Source organism: Varroa destructor, unplaced genomic scaffold, assembly GCF_002443255.2.
Source record: "Varroa destructor unplaced genomic scaffold, Vdes_3.0 BEIS01000003.1, whole genome shotgun sequence".
Taxonomy (NCBI): domain Eukaryota; kingdom Metazoa; phylum Arthropoda; class Arachnida; order Mesostigmata; family Varroidae; genus Varroa; species Varroa destructor.
Window position 1 is genome coordinate 37,518,426 of NW_019211456.1, and position 20,569 is coordinate 37,538,994.

Genomic DNA, 20,569 nt, shown 5'->3' on the forward strand with positions numbered 1-20,569 from the left:
CTACACCGCTCAGAGACATTTGCTTAATGTAGTTTCATTTGGCAATAGAAAAACAAACCCTACAAGACAGGAGCTAAAAGCAACAGCTAAAATCATCATCGTCCCGGTGATCCCGGCTTTGCCCGATAAAGGCACCTATTGTATTCCGTATATGATTTGCCTTAATCGATGTCCGAAAAGCGACGAAGTTGTTTGTGATAGTCTTTTAGCGAGACACCTGACATCTACGTCAGAAAAATCAGTCTGTCTTCGAAACGGTACTCCGTAGATCCGTATTACATAGGCCATCAATAGACAGCGACGTCGACTGACGAACAAAGACACGAGTCAATCAGACGGCCGCTGCAGCGAGAGCAGAGTGGACTTGCGGTACCATCAAATAATAGCGAAAAGGCGAATCAATAGAACCGTTTTAGACGAATGGACGTTTCATTAGTATAAAATTGCAATGGAGCAAAGATGATAGCGTCGTGGGCTCATAGCGGGTGCCGAAGCGTGTTCAAACGAACACGGTTCGATCGAGTTTTCTGAACTTTCTTGATTCTTCTTATAAAATAAATTTGGAATAGAAAGACGTCCACCATTTCCTAGTTTAAGATTCCTGATGTGTGAAAGGCCTTAAATACATTAAAGGCATCTTGTTAACTATACAGGCAAGGTTTGTCAAGGTCAACCTGAAAACGCAGTACTTAATTCTGCTACTTCTTTGTTACTAAATGATTTCTCGGGTCTTTTTACCAATTGACAAACGTGTATGTTACGTATTCAATGGCAGAAACAGAGTCATTCACAAATGCAAGGTACGATTAATGTACGTCGCCGTACGTATGTCCATCCGACCTGCCCAAAGTACCTGGTATATACATACTTCAGCAGCACAGAAGACCTAAATTTGGCGGTCTACGTCGTTTGCTAATCGGTGCTAACTGACGTCAACAGACCTAGCGACATAAACGCTTTTCTTTTGAACACAGCATGCTAGACACAGAGCGGTAGGCAGCCATCGAGCTTTGTCAGTGTACTACGGCAACGTCGTCAGCGAAAACAGTATCATTCAACGTGACAGTGGGTGACGCGCAGACAACGCGCGGTTTAAAATAAGAAAAAAGAAACCGAAAGGAAGTACATCAGATATGACCATAGCCAAAGACGGAGAAAACCCATCACCCGAAACGTGCTCTCGCGTGTTCTGAGTGCTACCGCGAACGCTGCAGCTGACATCTCGAGTTCTGTTATGTTAGGTCGTTGAAATGACGGGCACTGTTGCCGTGCACGATATACGCGAGCGGCTGTTAGCAGTTTTACTAGAAGAATCATAACCATAATAAATATAATAGCAATCATAATGAGAAAGACACCAACAAATACCAGAATTCGTATAAACCGTCGCAGTATTCCGCAGCAGTTTCGGAAACGGCACGACCTGATGGTAATGCACGTGCGGCCTATGTGAGCTACTTGGATCCGAGCTGGCCACCCGTAGGCGATCTCGCATTTCTTTGCAGTAGTCGTCGCAGGGGTCGTTACGACGACGGTAGCGACCGAAGCGTCTGGACAGCGTCTTTCTGCTGTTCAGCTACAGTCTGTTGCCACTGGTGTTGCCAGCGCACAAAACTGTGCACTATCCCCTTAAATCCAGAGTGACTCGACCGCAAACATTGCTAACCGCAGGCGGGAAGAAGGTATTGGATGACTATGTGGAAATATAATGGGACGGCATGGAGGATTAACGTGATAATGTTACTAATAGCTATAATAAATAGAGGAGTAACAGAAGAGTAGTTTAGCATGAGCTAAGCCACAGCCGATTGGCAATATGTATAAATGCGAAGCTGGATAAACCTGAAGAGATTCTTCGTGGGAATACATCTACGTTGGTAACACCGTATCTGTACGATGCGAGGACATCTTCAAGAAAAGGATTTTCGAGAGCCGAGTGGCTCGGAACTTTTAAATCATGGGCAATTAATACTCTTTTCCACTACTCTTACCAGTTTACTTTGGTAAGCGAAAATTAACAGAGTTCCACTATCGCTACCATCTAGTGGCCAGGTATGACTTTAGATGCCGTTAGGATGGATCTAGGTCAAGTGGAAAGCTCCCAAAGGGAGTGCTACTCTTAGAAACTCCTTGGAATAGTTGCTAGTCTGGCATATACAAATCCAGTCGTTTATCCTAGGTGGATTAGAATTACCTGTGGAGCGAGCTGTACGTTTCAAGCAAAAGTTCTCTGGTAAGAAATATAACTTGGCCTTCGATGAAGAAGCAAACAAAGTTTCGATACGAATCTTCAAAGAGCCTCCAATGAAGACCGTGTTTGGTTTTTTTTTTTTTGGTAATGGAAACTTCAAGAACCATGTAATCTGCAATCAAAAACATGAAACATTCTCACTAGACACTAATCCAAGTACATATCTAACTATAAACAAGTCAAACACACTAATAGTAATCATATAAATAGCAATAATACCTATAGTATTTAGGTCGTTTTCTCAAACATCAAGGCAATATATTAAACAAAAAATTTTACCCTCCTCAACAGCTACCATCTGACAGTGTTTCCATAATGGGTCTTTCGAACTGTCATTTACCGCGAAGCTTAAACACTTCGCCTCTCATTCTACTTCCGCCTGACAGACCTACACAGAAGTGTACATATTTGCACGAGAATACGAGTGAAAACCTCGGAGCATGTGTCTCGAATACGTTACTGATTAGAGCACCCAGTGAAGCACAGGCTAACATTTCCCGTGGCCGCAATGGTATCCGAGGGAGGGACCAGGAGCAGCTGTCGTCGACGAAAAGATGGGTACGTGGACAAGAAGCGCAGTCTTTGATTTAGCGGGAGGTTACGTGCACTACGGCTACGGCGACGTAATCGGCATGGCTTAACAAATGTATCACAGGATTTTTCTGAATCGTTGATTTGCGTCCACGCCCTAATGATATACTCTTTCATTTATTCCACAATACCCCGTTGACGTGAAAGGACACTAACATTAACACGATTCTACTCCGTTACTGTCGCTTCTACTTCTTCTGATATCCCTTCTGTTGCTGCCTTTGTAGCGAGTGCGACTTTATGGTGACTGTACATGTTCTATGCATCGTTATGGCCATTGCCGCCGCCGCCGCCACGACGGACCTGGATGTCGGTGAGAAAGGAAACACAGGACGCGTCACAGAATAACTGAGGTTTCATACACGCTGTCTGGCCTTGCGGTTAACAAACAACCTAATACTTCTCGGCTCTACTATCTTTCTTTCGGATTCGCATACAACCCGTAAGCCTACTGCTCGGTGCGCTCGCATACCCTGTACGTCGGTTACCACCACGAGCAAGCGTTCACAACCAACTATTCGCTGACCGCGCTACAGTGTTTGTGGTCCATTAAATCCGCTATTAGAAAGCGCGAACACGCTTTTTTTGGGCCATATGACAAGGAGACGACGCCGTTTCAGTTCACCGAAAGGTATCACCCAGTAGCAGCTCTTCGTTGCAACCGAAAATAATGATCATGAAAATAAACAATGCCTCCAACATTGGTCACCGCTGTTAACGGGCTATCGAGCGCTAGCAGCAGGCACGCAAGCGCTGAAGCGGCCCTCAATTACTCGAAACTCAGTATTCGAAAAAATTATCGAAAACAATTAAGATGCAGGAGAAATCATCTACTCAGGTAGCTGTGTGTCATTAAATTTAACGAAAATGACGTGAAAACTCGTAATGGTTATTATGTGTATTATACTAAATTCGGGCAAACTATGGCTGTTTTTTTCTTTGACATTCGCCATATTTTCTGCCAGAAGGTTAGTTTTTTTTTCTAGAAAAAAACAACAAATTTATGACGGCAAGCAGCAATGCGTAGGTTCCGGAGCGTTGAGTGGAGGTCAGTTACCGTTTAATTTTTTCGCACAGGACCAATTTTTTCGCCCGAACTTTGATAGTCTACTTTACACGCGGTTTTTCAAGGTCTCGCATGAGGCAAACTTCAAGAGCTTTAATAATATAGGTTTTGGAAAGCCTTGCATTAGGCAAATTGAAAAATCCTTAATTAGAGTTCAACTTTAAGCGTATAGACTGAACTCGGAAATTGAGCCCAAAATGAGTCAAAACTGAATGGTACTTACGGTAACTGGGCCGACCGAAATCGCAGCTTCTACACACGTAAATACTTTTGTGGCATATCTGGTTTTGGTCAGATGCCGTCACAGACGAGTCACAAGAAAAAGTCCAGATTTAGATACTGGACGAGAAAGTGGACACGAATTTTCTATATTCATTCGATGTACCGGGTAATACGCTCCACTCCTTTCATCAATGCCCAGCTAAGTGAGTAGAACAGTGTCCGACTGACGTACGTCAAACATCAAATTGACCATGAAATTACATCAATTCCTCTAGGGTCATAGATATCCACTTCTTTTTCTACAGTTTCAGATACTCCGTGTCTGTCTCCATCTATTTCCCGTAGAGTTGAAACTGGCTTCTGTGATGTCTTGTTTGCCTATTGCCAACCTATACACCATATCTGACCTGCGCCCCTCATGTGAACAAACTCGATTCCAGCATCCAGTTGTCATTCCAGCCAACGGCCATTGACAGCAGCGGGGAGCAACGCTGGCCGCTGCTGTCAGCAACAGCGACGACGTATATCGACACACCGTCGAGCATTGCGTCATGACAAAAGCACTATTGCCTAGTGCAATCCGGGACCGTCTGCGAGTCAAGACAACTCCCCAGAAATCGACACGGTGAACAGCACGGGACGCCAGTGCCTGACGTCATGTCGACTAGAGGGAAGGAAAGCCTGCAGTAACTTTACGTTCTGTTCTGTTTCGCTTTTAATCGAGTGATTCGGATCCTCGGCCGGTTGATCCGGCCAGTTCACGAACGATGTATGCAACGCGAGGCGGCGCGACTCGAAGTAATCACGCAGGGACGAATATGTACCCTCACTCCATCAGCACTGTTAAGTTCTGTATCCCTTCGGCCCGTAGGCACGCGCTATCGTAAATCTGCACAAAATCATCGTGTCTGTGCTTGTGCATCTGAAGACGATTCACATTCTGTATTTGAGTGTCGTTATCGTCGTACATTCTGTTACTGTTGCTAATCAATTTCGATTCCTTTTTGCTGGGGATTGGCTTAGAATAGTTTCTAGAAACGAACGGGTTGGGTTGTTACCGTCGCTAAGATCGACACCGAAGACGGTGACGGCGACCGCCGAACGTTCTCTTGTCGTAATGTAAAATAAAAGTACCGACCTCACATCATTTTACCCTCGCCTGTGCACGCCGGCCCCACCTCATTCGGGCTTCATTGCACGCCCTCTGCAGAAAAGTCGTTTCTCGCCATTTCATTGGAAACATACCCATATCAACTATCCGACTAGCCACAATTGTCAGATCCTGAACTGAATTTGCCTGAAAAGGAAACCAGCGACGAGCGACATTTTTCCGTAAATGACGAATGTTATAATCCGGTACAGCAGCCGCAATAAAATAATAAGACTGTTCATAAATCAAGTGATAGTGTAATCTTCTGTGCTAGTGTTCATCAATAGGCTGAGCAAGTATTCTCAGTATGGGAACAAGCAAGTAATGAAGTTCGCATAGAACGATAGCTACAAGAACAAGAACTAGTATAAAAAGCAGAAAATAGAAATAAATAAAAATTGGACAACGAACGTGATGGTAAAATACAGTAACTACAGCCCCTCAGCTCGGACGGTTCTCGTCCGTTCTCTCACGTGAACCGAAGTAAAGGAGAAGTTTTCTTAACCATTCTTGAAGCAAAACTCGACTAGGCTTCTATATACGACCGTTTCACGTAAACTTCATATCGGTACTTTGTGCCAAAACACGACTTATATAATAGTGTAGCTCCAAATCTAACAATCACGAAATGTGGTAATTTACGCAACTGTTCATGGACGAACATATCCTGATTTAATCTGGATTAAGCAATATGCTACAGTGTGTTTAACAGTATTGCAATATTATGCATACGATACACTTGGTCCGCTGTTCCACCCTTGCCTCCTCCTCTCATGGAGTGACCTTCATTACTGCCCGCGTCTATGGAACAACAGTGACAACGGCAATGACGACGACGACAACATACAAAATAACGAAATAATATAACGTCAACAAAATCACCCTTCGCCGCCAACAACAGCAGGATTGCCGCGCGTCATGAATTGCGCTAAAAACGGATTCCGTCGAGACACAGGTCGCGCCAAAAGCGCACCGCGTGTTATTTGCAGCCGGCTGTCTATGATCCTCCATTAAACAACGGCAAGCCTACAGAAAAAAGCGAAAATCAGCACTGCATCACACTGCGGCTCCGATGGCGACAACGATGAACAATATAAGCTCATCAGCACTAAACAGACGCATCACATCAAATGGCCGAACTTTGTCCTTCCTCTTGAAACATCGGTCTCCTAAACTGTTTTTGTCGTTCGTTGATAAACAGGACGCCTCCATTAATAGCGCGCCGTCAAGATGCTTGAAGTAGAGCATGCATGGCTTTAACAAAAATTAGTACCATTATGATCCAAGCTCGCTGCCTGCCGCATCTTCAGTGACACTGATCATTCATCCGGATGGTGAGCTTTGAGCTCACTCCTGCTGCTGTCGCAAAAGTTGAAGCATATGTCTTTGGATGTTAGACCTGTCTCCAGTTCGTGCCGGTTGCCCTTTCCGTTTTTAGATCTATAAACATCTTACCGCGAGTAACACAACAACAAACAGTCTGTTGTTTAAAGCCACTCGGTCGGCTTTTTATCGGAACGTTCAATCGATGACAAAATATCCCGTCGCAGAAGAACAATTATTCCCCGTAGATAATATATATGGCTATTTTGATTATTGCAGCCGCGTACGACCGTACAGATACGGTATCGAAATTCTATACTGCCACTAACGCGACGGGCTAGTGAACTAAGCTCTACATTTAACAGCCACTAATTTATTGTTCAACTACTCGTAGTAGAGTTGTATCCCACGCTTCACATGTTTGTACTTTTCTGCGATAAAACGTAACCAGCTCAGGCGCCCAAAGACGACGAAGCAAAACAGTTATTACCGTCATAGTGGACATAATGGCCGCCATGGCGGGGCCAACGTCAACCGATTTCCGCTGGCGGCATTGGGATTTCAGTGGAAAAAGTAGTGAAGGCTTTTGCAACCGACGTTTGTGGAGGCTATGTTTCAGGAAGCAAGCATTTGTATCATATTATAACATGATACGTTCTCCAAGGCCTACTAATAACGTGTGATCAGTTTTTTTATTCCCTGATGACATGTATGGATTCCTGGAATCAATCAGTCAAGTCGTTTAGATAAATATTTAAGGAATTAGCTAGCATGACGTTTGTGCGAATACAGACAGTATCATTCCATGGTTAGATGGAATTATGCTTATACGCCTTAGGAAACGAGTACTTTTTAGCACATCACCCTATGAAAAGGATGATAGTCTTTGTAATCGAGTTAACAATCACCTCATTGAACAGATTTGTGCAACTGCAGTTCGAGGACTCATGATCGTAACCTATAACTGACCTAGGTAACTTAGCCGAAACGGCACCTACCTTCCGCGTGATACTTAGCGATCCTTAAAAGCTATGACTTCTTCCAGGTCATTTCTTTCTGCGTCCTACGAAATTCTGGAAGCTTGTACCGGTCCCCTCCTTCTAGAATTCCTCTGTCGCCATAGCCGTTCCCCTCGTGTTCTAAATCCTGCTATTATTTTCGTATTCCCCCAGAGAGGATGTTGTCTACACCTTCGCAGAAATCATCACTCCACTCATTTGTATATTTCACGCCTACAGCTGTAGTTCCGACCTATTCTAATGGGGGCTCACGATTAGAAAAGAGGAATGCTTAGCTTTTATCAACACTCACTTTCCCGTCAACGTTTTTGGTGGAGACTGAAAAGTCAAGAAGGTCGACCTCACCCGTATCCGCTAAGTAGTCGAAACTCATGAAAAAATTGCAACTTAAACACCTACGATTAACCCCTTCACTCGGCGTCATTTACTTAAACTTTCTGGAAGTTTTTGGTTGCAGAGAAGTTTTTTTTACTTGACAGCTTGAAAAAAAGGATATTTGACCTGCTGACACGAACCTCTTTCCTAGGCGATCATAATAGCATAGAGCACAAACATCCTGTTTTAAACTAAAAATTAATTACCGCTTGAGCTCAAAATTAGTTCGCGCAGTATAGCACTTGCCGCATCATGCCGCAGCTATAAGTGTACCCGTGTGCCGATATTACCCCTATAGCGCACTTTTCTGTCCAGCTTTTCGTCTGACTAGCCATTATAAGCTTCTTCAGAGCAATAACACGTGCGGCGTTGCATTTTTATACACACATATTAGTCCTCCTATGGGTCACTCGTTTGCGCGGTGCGTCGTCGTCGTGTCCTTGCCTGTGGGCAGCGGGGTGCTCACCTTCATTGTGAAAGAAGTAGCGAGTGAGATAGCCAGGGACGTGGAAGTCGCTAGTCCTACCTACTTCGCTCCTGATGAATCCTAACGCCTAAAGCAGGATAAAAGCATCATCTCTATTGCCAAATTGTGCGCTTAAGTTTCTTTCGCCCAAACTGCATTCACTGCTTCTGCGTTTGCCATTTATATAATATAACTGTTTTGCACGTTGCACGTTACGCTGTGATGCTTTGCATGTTCAGTGCTAATTCTCTGAACGAGCTCGTACGGCATATGGGGAAAACCTCTTCGACAAAATGTTGAAGCCATCAACAGTGAATTCTGTTATCTTTATTAAACTGTTTGCCATCTTCTAATGGCAAAAAACAATTAATAATTAGGTGACACACACGACTCGCGAATTCAAAGATGGGGTGTTATTTGACAGAAGAACTGTTTCACATGAGACGCATGATTTTTCCCAAAATGGCTATAGAAACTAGCTTGTTAGCTTACAATATTCATGTCGGTATACTAGATTTGTATCGCAAAGGCCCACCGTTCTAGGATTAAACGCATCAGTTTGTTAGTGCTATCTCCCAACTCCATGATTACGGAGCGGGATTTTAGCAGGTAACATGCCATCTCGCAAAATTCACAGGTAAATAACTATAAAGAAAAAAGGATAATTCTCTGCACATTTTTCCTGATTCTGTCTGTTGTTTTTGCTGCTTTCTTCGAAAGAAAGCCGTTGATCAACAGAGGGCATTCTACTGTTCGATGATCAAACATTTGCTGCTCATTTAAGCTGTACAGACGAACGAGAGCTATCAGAAGCACTCAGAGGTCTGATCATGCATATGAATGTAATAGAAGCGCTGCGCGTACTTGCCTACATAACTTACTAAAAACTGGCAGGTGTTCCCGTTCTAGTTTTGTGGGTGACGTATTTGCCTGCTAAGCTTGCGGACACGCGGTGGTGTAGACTCGAAGCCGAGCGTAAACGCTCTTTCTTTCGTACTGGGAATCAGCCGTCAGATAGAATGTCTAAGGGCGGTGTTGAACGTAAAACATTTAGGTTCAATTAGACGAACTGGAACTAGATTGGCGCGTTCGTCTCCGCACCAGTCGACGGTTGCCAGTCGCTAAATGAAAATCGTGTACTCAGGTGGCCACTGCAGCAATCAAACAAAATAACAGTAGCCGACCATTCAATTTCATCCGCTACCCCCTAATGCTTTCACACCATCACAATTCTAATAATTATCGCATACTTTCCTAGTACCTCTATGTCTATTGTAGCTTCAGTTCGACCCAAAAATTCGTTGGTGCATGGGTCGTAACAGAAGCTTTAGCAGCAGACCCGTCACAAATCGGCTGAGTTTGCCTCCTTGTCTTCACTCGCTACTTCATCCTTTTCTCTGTCGATTTATTTCTTCTTTTTCTTTTTACTTTTCTCTCGTGTGACCTGTTTCAGGCTGCGGGAGCCGGTTCAGACCTATAGACCAGTATAGCCGCCAGAGTTATGAAGCGGATAAGGTTGCAAAGCGGCTGTCGCATTTGCATAGAATTACTGCTGCTGAATAGAATTACCTACACTACCACATCGAATCACCCCCCACGAACCCCTTACACTCGACGTATTCGTCTGTCATTGGGGCAACGCACACAATGGTTGAATGTACCGACACCCCCAATCTCGAAGTTTCCGATATACGAGCATGAAGAACTACAAACAGGATTCGTCTTACGACGACGATGATTTGGATGGCCACCGACAAACAGACTATCTGGCACAAGCCGAAGCAACATTCATACCAATGCCAACAGCAATGACGGCCTTGGAACGGCCGTTTTCGTGCACGCTGCTACATTGATGCTGTGCACTTCAGTACGAGTAATAGCAGTAATAATACATGTAGAAAACTCTTCGTTCCCATGTTTCGCACACCTCTTTCTTCCTTTTTTATCTCTCTATCTCTCTCTCCTCTCTCTCTCTCTGTGTCTCTCTAATATCTACATATTAAAAAAAAAAAAAAAAAAAAAAAAGATGCTTAAAGAACTGCAGCAATCACGCGCGAAACGGAACCAAGCTGAAAGCTGATAGATACCGCTGCCACCAGCATCAAACAACGGCGGAGCGTGAACAATAGAACGAAAGACAAAATCAGACAAGAAACGGTTACGTTGAAACAGCCTCGAGAAGAGACCCACCCAACATGGGATATGCATTCCGAATCAGCGAGTGGAATAGACAAAAGGGGGTGGGGGAGAGTCAACTTAACTAAAGCGTTAGAAGAAAAAGAAAGATCGGCTGTACGTAGCTAAGGTCGGGGGGTATCATCAAGCAAGCGTGCGTCAGTTATTGGGTGAAGAGCTGGAGTGAACCAAGAAGAACAAGAAAAGCAAATCCGTGCTTCAACGCCATTGGCGTGCTGAGGTCCGCATAACTGATGTTGTTATTCGCTGAGAGCAGAGGGAAGGCCAACAGAACTATGATTTCGCCACAAAAACTAGCGTCTACCAAACTGTTTCTCCGGTATTCCTGTGGTCAGGCGGGAATATTATGCCATTAGATATCCTTCAAGCAGTCGAAATGATTGAACGACTTCCCAGCCACGGAGGGTACAAACATGTACGAAGGACCGAATGGGCAGTGTTTATATTGTATTTTATAGTTCATGTTAGGTCAGTCAGGGTGCGACACCACGATGGAGATGCATGCGTATAATGCTACCTCACTGTGAAATACTGTTGAATTTCTACTTCACGGTCTTATGCGAGACTACCTACAGAGAGCCGACTTATCGCTCCAGCAGATAGCATTTTGTAACAACTTCAGTTTGGGAATAGGCGCAATGCTCCGTCGGGAATGCCGTTCCTTAATGGAAAACTTGTCACGCTCGTTTACGTGACGTGTTCCATCCTGTCCAGCCTAGATGACCTTCATAATTCCACTGTGACTCGTAAGTCCGTACGCTTTTGCTCAGCGTATTTGATGTACACACAGTCCTACCCAGACCAGAACACGTCGATTTATTCTATTCCATACCCATGATCAAACATAAGCTGTCTATCCCCATTACGGAACGCGCGACTTGTGTAGTCGCCGGCGATGCAATAACACGTAATATAGTTAAAGTGACCTACAATGCTTACGATTATAGCATTAGATTCAAGCAGTGCTAGATATTTGTAACAGAATCTAGCATGCATTGTTTCTGGGCCATTTTTTCTTCACGCTTAAGCGGCTTTACTGGACCAATATGCTGTATTCCACCGTTAACAGTTTGATCGACAGTGATCTTGGGAATACCCGTTGTTTAGTAGGCAGATCTATACGCCAGCGTGCCGGACACAATGGCGCGACCCATTTTACCCGGGCGATATTCACGCCAGTCGACGATTACCGCAGCGACAGGACAATAGGTCCATTTTCGCAAACATAACATATAAACAGCGTAACGGCCGCTTCATTCAGCGGTACTGATTGATCGATATCTTAATAATGATGATCAATATTTTAGGTAAATCATCGTCAATACCATCTAAACGGTTCGATGAGTACCGGTTGAGGGTTTCCGCCCTCCTGTCGCCCTTTTCTCTACGTCTTTCCGTATCATCGACAACAAATATAAACAGAACAGCGTCAACGCAGGAACAGTGATATCGTTTACTCCATAGCACAGCCGATGGCAAACGGACAACAACCATTAACAGGCCTTCGAGTGTGATCGTCTTTTTTTGAATTTTAACTGGGATGACAAACAGTAGTTTCAATTTCATAACGACTCAATCGGCTCGGCGACATCATTGCCATCCTCGCTATATGTATATATATATATATATATATACGAAAACATTGCGGAGGGAAAAACCTGACACGCTTTGCACGTACTCAAAGACAGGAGCAATAGCAATAACAAAAAAAGCTAAACGAATAGAACTCTGTGAAGAGTTTTTCTGTGAGAGACCAGCATAGCTCATATATGTGCAGTAAGCGAACACGGTAGATATGGCCGACAAAACCATAATATTTTCTTTCAAAACTCATAGCCATGGTTTATCGCACAGGCGCACGACGATGCTCTTGAGTTCTCTACGAGAAAAGGCTAAATATCGTCATGCCTGTATCTGTTAAGTATCCTCCCGCCTTTAATGTCGTACTGAGGAAGGTTGAAGAAATATATACAGAGATTGCAACAGCAGCGAGAACGATAGATCTTCCCAGCCCGCCATCAGCCGAGTTTCCTGTCGAACGAAGAGCAACACATCGACACGAGCGACACAGCCGGTGCCCGAATCATACGAACAAATTTATAATCATCCTTATTTAACAAACGAATCATAACAAATGGCCACGTCGGGGGGGCGGGACTGCGATAGAGAAACGTTACTTAATGGGCTGGCACACAATAATTTATATTATTTACCAGCTTATTTATAATTCAGCTGCTACAAGTAAATCCGGCGGGCATTTTAGTAAGTCGTGAAGTAGTTCGGTTGGAATGATATGTTTTTTTTTTTTTAAATCTTAGACGAACTAGTTATGGTTGTGAGGTAGAAATACTCTCCTTTTTATATCAGCGCTCTAGCAGCTTCTGAACATCCATGTTTCTACTAGTCGAGGTCCCATACGTAATTCCTCTATTTGTACTTCCTCAAAGTAAATCGATACTGGGATATGCTTGCCCACTACTTGCCCTTATTAAAGCATTGAGGGCCTCGAAATCGCACGGGGCCTATATCGAGGGAATAAGCCGATTGGAGAACATTTCCAATGGAGGCTTGACATATTTATACAACTAACCAGACTGCTATTCCTTATGAAAATCGAGATATGGAGCGCATTCATTTTTTGCGAGTATCCCGTCGTAGCAGATACAAGTGCTTCACCTTATGTCCGAATCAAGTCGAACTCGATTTTTGTCCAGGGCCATTTCAATCCTTTGCTTGCTTCCCCTCAGACTAGCAGTGGATATTTAGCCATGTGACCCCTGTGACGACCATACACTCCAGACGGGTTGTTTATTCATTAAGGTTCCGAAAATAGGATGTGCAATACGCCACATTCACGGGGGACCCATTTTTTACTCGGGTATACTTCTTCTTCTTCTTCACGTTCTTACACGTTCAATGTAAAATACCAGTCTTAGCCGATAAAGCTCTTGGACCTCAAACCCTACTTTCGTAGGGTCCTTCGGCTACCAACGTTTAGTCGTCTTCTCACTGGTTTTTAATGCTCTAATCGTCATTCTTGAAACGTTTGCACCATTCACGTACTCTATTCTTACTTGAAATCTCCTTCTCTAATGTCTTCGCTAGGCACTCTGGCCCCTGAGAAGCAACACTTAACCGCTGAGTACTGATTGTCAATACTAAAAAATGTTTTCAACTTTATGAAGCTGTTTCTCTTGAAGTAAACTTAACCTCAAGTTTCTGTAGTCAATTTCAAGTATTTGTCTGCTGTCGGTGGATAGTTATCCAGCTTATTCAAAATATCCGCCAATTTCCTCTGTAACAGCCTAATATTATTACTGTATTTCTAAGTGGATTCGATGATTGATCGGAAAAACTCTACTAGAAACTGCAACTGCAAGTAAAGTTGGATCTTTTCAACTTTATACATATACGCATAAAGTACATTAGGGAAAATTACATGCTTCGAATTAGATGCTTTTATGTGTATACAGAATATGTATGCCAATTGGAGATACCATTGTCTGGACCAATGTGTACGCTGGTGAAGAAGGCATGTCAGGAAAATCAGCAGATATTTTTCATTCTCATGGTAGCGTCACGAGTCCTTAAAGAACATTGTTTCTTAGGCATAAAAGGTGGCCCATAAGCTGCTGCCACGTGACAAGTGCTTCTGCCACGCCTGATACGTCAATTGCATGGCTATCGTATTATGGAACGGCTGCAGCAGCGACAGCAACGGTGAGCTCATTTCAGGCAACGAGTGACCGCCCGGCACTGAGTCGACCTAACAAGAGTCCTCTCTTAACGAATTTTGCCTACTACACTCAGACGTTCCGACTGGGCACCGATCTATGGCTCTTCCTTCTGAATATAAATTCTGCCTTTGTATATAATTTTTCCTCCTTCTCTGGCCATCGGAAGTTGGCCAGATCCAGCATGTTCAGCCATTGACGGGAGTTTAAGACACTGGTCAGACTCTTATACATCTCTTTCTATCGATACAACGACACGAACCCAGGCAGATATTTATGATCACAACTTATGGCTCAACTTTGGAAAGACCACAACTGGATAACAAGTTAACTACTAAAAAGAAACCCAAACTCATATCCACCTGTATCTCGATCTGTTCATAACATCGCATTCTAGACACGATTACACAGTATGTCTGTACATCGCTTTATATCAGGTTTCGATTTTAATAACGGCAGAAAGTAAGCAAACAGTAATCCTTTTTTGTTTTTTTTTACAAAAGTAAGCAAACAGTAATCCTTTTTTGTTTTTTTTTACAAGTCCAGTACTTAATCCCTATGCACGCAACTTTTTTTCAAGTACCAACCGGAGTGAATATTATTGTTTCCCTATTATTGTTTCCCTATTATTGTTTCCCCTCGCTCAAAAGCCCTATAAAACAAGCAACAAACGTCGTCGTGGAAACAGGATAATAAGACCTGAGGTAAAAATAGCTATACTGCTCTCATCATAGTGAAACTTCGTACCAATATCATAGCTGTCAATCAAAGCAAACATTAGGTGGAAATAGGCTGTCTCACTGGAGACGGCCTAGTGGGTAACGTATTTGCCTGCAAATCTTTGGGTCACATTGTGGTCCAGGTTCGTACCGTGTTGAGAAAAACTCTAAACATAGAAAGGCTGCATGGAACAAATCCAATTGACTCCGTTTTCATGTTGAGCAAAAGGTTTCTCATTCTCTGTAATGCTTCTTTTGTCAGGTTCATCGTCGTACAGCTGCCGTTGTTTTCTAACAGCTAGTTGATCTCTGAAGGCCGATTGTTGAAATGTGGTTCAGCATTCACCAGATGCTGGTTAGGCGATTATGGTTACTAAAGAGAGCTTGATTACTGCTAACTTTAGCGGCTGTTTCTTGGCGTAAGGTCAGAAAAGGCCGCGAATGATCACCTAACGATGAGACTGTATGCATAGGAATGAGTGATACTTTTGCGGATCATCACTAAGCTTCAGTTGCAAACGATTCAAAAGCTATTAATGCTTTATCAGCAGTAGCTGCTTTTTGTGGTGGACCTCATTCGTTGTGTACAAGTCCGTACGTTCATGTACACTAAGCATAATAACACACCGGATTAGACTGTGCTATGCGTCCGCGTGGGGTTCCTACGCAATGGATGTTACTGAGGCTGCGTTTTCGTCACAGTTTTCAACCACCTTCCTTCACACACTGCACGCACTCTACAATATGACCTATTTTGACAAAGCATCACATCTTACACATCCAGCAAAAACACAACAAAATTTGCTCATCGCAACGGTGTCGATCGGATACTTTGATTGGAAAGCAGTTAATAAACTACGAACCCGCATTGAAGATAAAGTATATATGCCAAGGCAGGTATCAGAGCAATTTTCGGCAACGTAAGACAACACACGCTACTGGCGCGCTTCTTTTCATATGAATGTAGTGTCCTGCGTAATAGGGCCAGTTACACATGCAACGTAAGGCTAACGGTTGCGGGGCATCTCGTAAGTCATATAGAGGAAACCTTTCCAACGCTCATGATAGTCTAGGTGACCACATTACGCAAACGTCTTACACTGTTATCGGTCACTCGCTATGTGTCTGTCGTCTTTGGCCTGGCGCGACTACTAGGCCCATCGGCCGAGCGGGACGCAGACGCTATATGTCTGCATCAGCAACAGCTGCAAAAACAGCACCATAGATCGACTCCTATGCCAGTCGTTGACTGTGTTGCACACGCGGCTGCAGTTGGAGACAGCTGCAACAGTAGCCACAGTAGTTGTGATCCCAGCGTTTTCGGCTTACTACTAGAAGGCAACTCAGATCGATGGAGCCAGCAGGAGATCCAAGTAGCATCATAGAACAAACAAATGACCGCCCGGACAGGTATTAAATAGTCAGGTATTGAATAGTGACCATGATAGGCCGACAACCACGTGTCTACAACGATGCCCCTGCCAGTGGCAACGGTGACGCGGACTAACCTAATGTCGCACATACACACCCGGGCAAACAGGTCTAGTCACGGACGTAAAAGCACATAACTGCACGAACAAAAGATAACCGTATTAAATAATAAAAACAATAGCTGCTTCCCATGCCAAGGTTTTTTTTGTCTTACTAATCTCCGTTGTTACAAAAGGTAAATGAATCATTCGCAGAATGATAATGAAATAAAAACTAATAGCGGGACATATAGTGTGACCCAGTACTGCTGCTGTTTCTTCTGTAATGATATGATAGCGTTCCAAAAGCTCTAACGAAGGCTAACATGTATGGAAGGGTGTACACTGATATTGCTGACTACTCGAGCCTTCGGCTATCCAGGCCGTTTCCAAGAAGACTCCCGTTAAACGTCGTCTCCACTTCGTTTCAACACAATGGTGATTATGGTGATGGTATATATATATATATATATTATGATAGTCATAATACTCACAAACGTAGGGTCCAGCTGGGCAGATCCTGAGGAACGGTGGTGAGCCCTTTGCGACTGCAGTCGACGAACTCCTCGAGGCAGGTGCAGAGAGCAGGGCAGAACATGTGCTGACCCCGTGTTACCCCAGACAACGAAAGAAATAGCACAAATTGTGTCCACCGAACCACCCAGGCGACTGAGGCGGTCATTTCTCTTTTGCGGTTACACTGTGCTGGTGATGATGGACGATACGATAACAGCAGCGGTTCTAGAGAGCTACGCCCGTCCGTAGTTAAGCTGGGCCGTACACAGATCACCTTGGCTGACTACTTAGTCGGTCGAGATACACGTTACCCCGGGGTTATAGTTAATAGGAGGTGTATTGTCATAGACTCACTGCGCATCACTCGGGGGCACATATGCCACACAACTTGATTATATATATATACGAATAACTGAGTGAGGACTCACAAATTCACGCCACCAACTAACTATGTAATGCACATTACATAATCGCACTAGTAGATCTACGATCGTAGTAGTAGATAATGTTATAGCTGAATATATGTAGATAGATCCTCAATATGATACACAATTATGGGGGGACCGAACGACGGAGATGCCCAATGCGCTCTTCAATTAATAACTGACCCACCAACTATGAACAGGTTGACTGAGTAACGGCGCACTCCACTTCGCTGTCAGACGTCGATGCTGATGACAAGAAGCGCTAATCTTCTATTTATCCGCTTGTTTTACTAGACAATAACTAGGGAGGTGCGCACACTCACACATGCAGACACATTCACAACCGGCTCAGCGCGACCGCATACTGCGCCATACTCAATTTCTTGATAAAGCCTCGGATGCCAGCCAGTTGACAGTCTGAAGGTCTCCTCTTTTCAATTTACATGTAGCATTCGGGGACTGCTGACGTTTCTAGAGCTCCTGCTGCTGATTGATTGATCAATGAGGCCGCGTGGCCACTCAGCGTCGCAGTAGATCATCATCACAATATCGCGCGCGAAGGGTATAACGGCGATACGATATCGTAGATAGATAGATAGATAGATAGATGGATCCACAAGCGAAATCATACCGCTTTTTATCATCTTAGCTCAAAACGGCGAACCTCAGCTAATCACATATCGCGAAGATCACCCGCTGCTTAGTTTATTTTTCTTTCGGTTTTTTTTTTTCTATCATTATTCGACTTGTTTGTTGTGAACGCCGAACTTCAGTTTCGGTTACCCCCTTTGACCCGCAATGCAGTCTCTGTGTCAGCTACTTTTCACTCCTGATACGCTTACACCCTCGTAGCGCCACCGCGAGCACCGTCGCCAACAGCCACAGTAACAATGGTCAAAAAAAATAGTAGTAATAATTACTAGTGAAAACCAGCTCAGTCAGTTGCTTTCTCAGGAGCTTCTCTCGATAAGGTGCGACTCTGCACACGCCAACGGGGCTGGTCGGGCCAAAGCAATCTCGTCGTTGCGCATTCTCTGCAGCTACTGCTGTTGCCTGTTACGCAATTGCCTGTTAGCTCGTTCACTCGCTCGGTTTTTTCTCGTTTTTGCTCTCTCGCGATTGGCGTTGTCACTGCGGGTCGCCATCGGCGGCTTGTCCTTGGATCCTCCTGCTTGCAGGTCTTCTGGCGATGGGTCAGCTGCGCGATTACGCCAGTCTTGTATTCACTGGTCGCATCGATAGTCGTGACCGACTATGCTCCCACGAGTACGGTTTCCCGCAGAGGCGGCTGCGAGAGTAGCGGAGACCCGTCGTTGTCGTTGCCGTTGCCGTTGCCGCCGTCAGTCACACTGTCGTGTCTCTGCGGTAGCGACCTCAGCAGCAGCAGTAGCTATTGCGACGGCCGTAGAGACAACTGCTCACTCTCGATATGGCCGCAATAGTCGCCGCGCTGGTTAGACTAGAAGCAGCGCCGTGTCCGGTCGACGGCGTCACCGCCAATAACGCCGCGACCAAGTTCGCTGGCAGTGAAACAACTTCGACTAGAACTGATGTGGCTGCTGGCACCAGCAAACGTAGTCACGCCCGCTACTGCTGCTGCTGCTGATACTGTTTTAGCAATATTGATGTGGCCAGTATCGGCCGCCACCTGACCCGCACCTGAGCCTGACTCTGAATCCGAGCGCTCTGCGCTACTAGGATCGGTACGTGTTGCGACAGGGCGATCACGAGCACCCCGCCGCAGCTGTTCGTTTCAGCAGCAGCAGCAGCAGCAGCAGCAGCAGCAGCAGCAGTAACTACCGGTAGAGCTGGCGGTAATGGAACGAACGCCAGTAACTGCAGATAGAGCTATGCAAAGCGCGCGGGCAGTGGGTCGGGTAGAACGGTACCGCTGGTCAGTATCGGCAACGATGCTGTCCGCGGTCGCAGGAACCGTATCCCTATTTGCGTTGCTTTCAATACTGCTATGATCTCCAGGATAGAAAAGCACAATGACAACAATGGCAAATTGCCGACGAAAGCTCAGGTTTTCGCGCAGTGGAAGTCGGCAGTGGAAATTTTTACTGTTTGGGTTACTGTGCTGCCGCTACATGAACACGACGATGTCGACTTTGGTCGCTTTGGCGGTCGTTGCTCCACCCGTCTCGGTGCAGTAATAGCCCCAGCTTCGGATGTTCGTTCTGCTACGGAGGCGAGCAGAAATGGCCCCGTTCGAAGTGGATAACGACTCCTTTCTGGCCGCAGTAAATCGAGACGAGAACGAAAAGTGATCACAGCGAGTCGATTGTAGCTCTCCTTGGTAGCATAAGCTAGCGGAGTGCCTGCAGCTTTGTTGATATTACCCTTTCGATCCTTTATTTCTTGTAGTAAGTTGTAGTCCAGAACGGCTGCGTCGTCTTTAATCCCGTTCGTTACTGTTGCGGTGGTCACTAGACTTGCAGAGGGGACCAACGTAGTACTCAGAAACTGCTGAAAATGGCGGGCCAACGACTGACGAGACATTATTGTCTGCGCTACTCACTGACTTGCTGTAGTCGCAGCTCACACAGCAGCAGTTGACGACCACATGCTGCTGCTGCTGCTGCTGCTACTACTACTACTACTTCACATAAAACAGCACCAATAACAACCTGCTCCCACTCCCGCCCGTACAACTCTGAGAAGGGAATGCCTCAAGTCGACTTAGTTCCGCGTGTGACCGCTGGTGGCGCTACGGTCAATGCGGTTGCGTGCCCTCCTTTCCACTGCCGGTGAATCAGTGGCGCAAGATTTTGAACGATAGGCTGAATGTAGCGCAGTTCAAAGCATGTATGTATCACTTGCATACATTAAATGCGAACGTACGGGTGGAAAAATGTCAATGAGATGCTACTTTGAATTCCAAGAGGTTTCATTGACGTGTGAAATCAAAACTACTTGGTGGTACTAAACAGTAGTAACCATAGGAGTTAGTGACCGCGAGTTCGGTGGATGGCAATAGCAAATAGGATTTCGTCAGTGTTCCTATTTGTTGTTACAGCTTTATCTGGGCACGTAACACATACGCA

At 44.9% G+C, this 20,569-nt stretch overlaps 1 protein-coding gene across 3 annotated transcripts in view; it reads right to left on the minus strand.

Moving 5' to 3' along the window:
• Nucleotides 1-20,166, minus strand: part of lbk (leucine-rich repeats and immunoglobulin-like domains protein lambik) — an 80,278-nt gene extending 60,112 nt beyond the window's left edge. For 2 of the 3 annotated variants that reach the window (XM_022796255.2, XM_022796254.2), the window contains exon 1: nucleotides 17,076-20,166. In XM_022796255.2, the coding sequence (XP_022651990.1) occupies nucleotides 17,076-17,263 (188 nt within the window). In that variant the 5' untranslated portion in view covers nucleotides 17,264-20,166. The remainder of the gene's footprint in view (nucleotides 1-17,075) is intronic. The other variant, XM_086983115.1, reaches the window with a different exon arrangement.
• Between the last annotated feature and the right edge of the window lie 403 nt (nucleotides 20,167-20,569).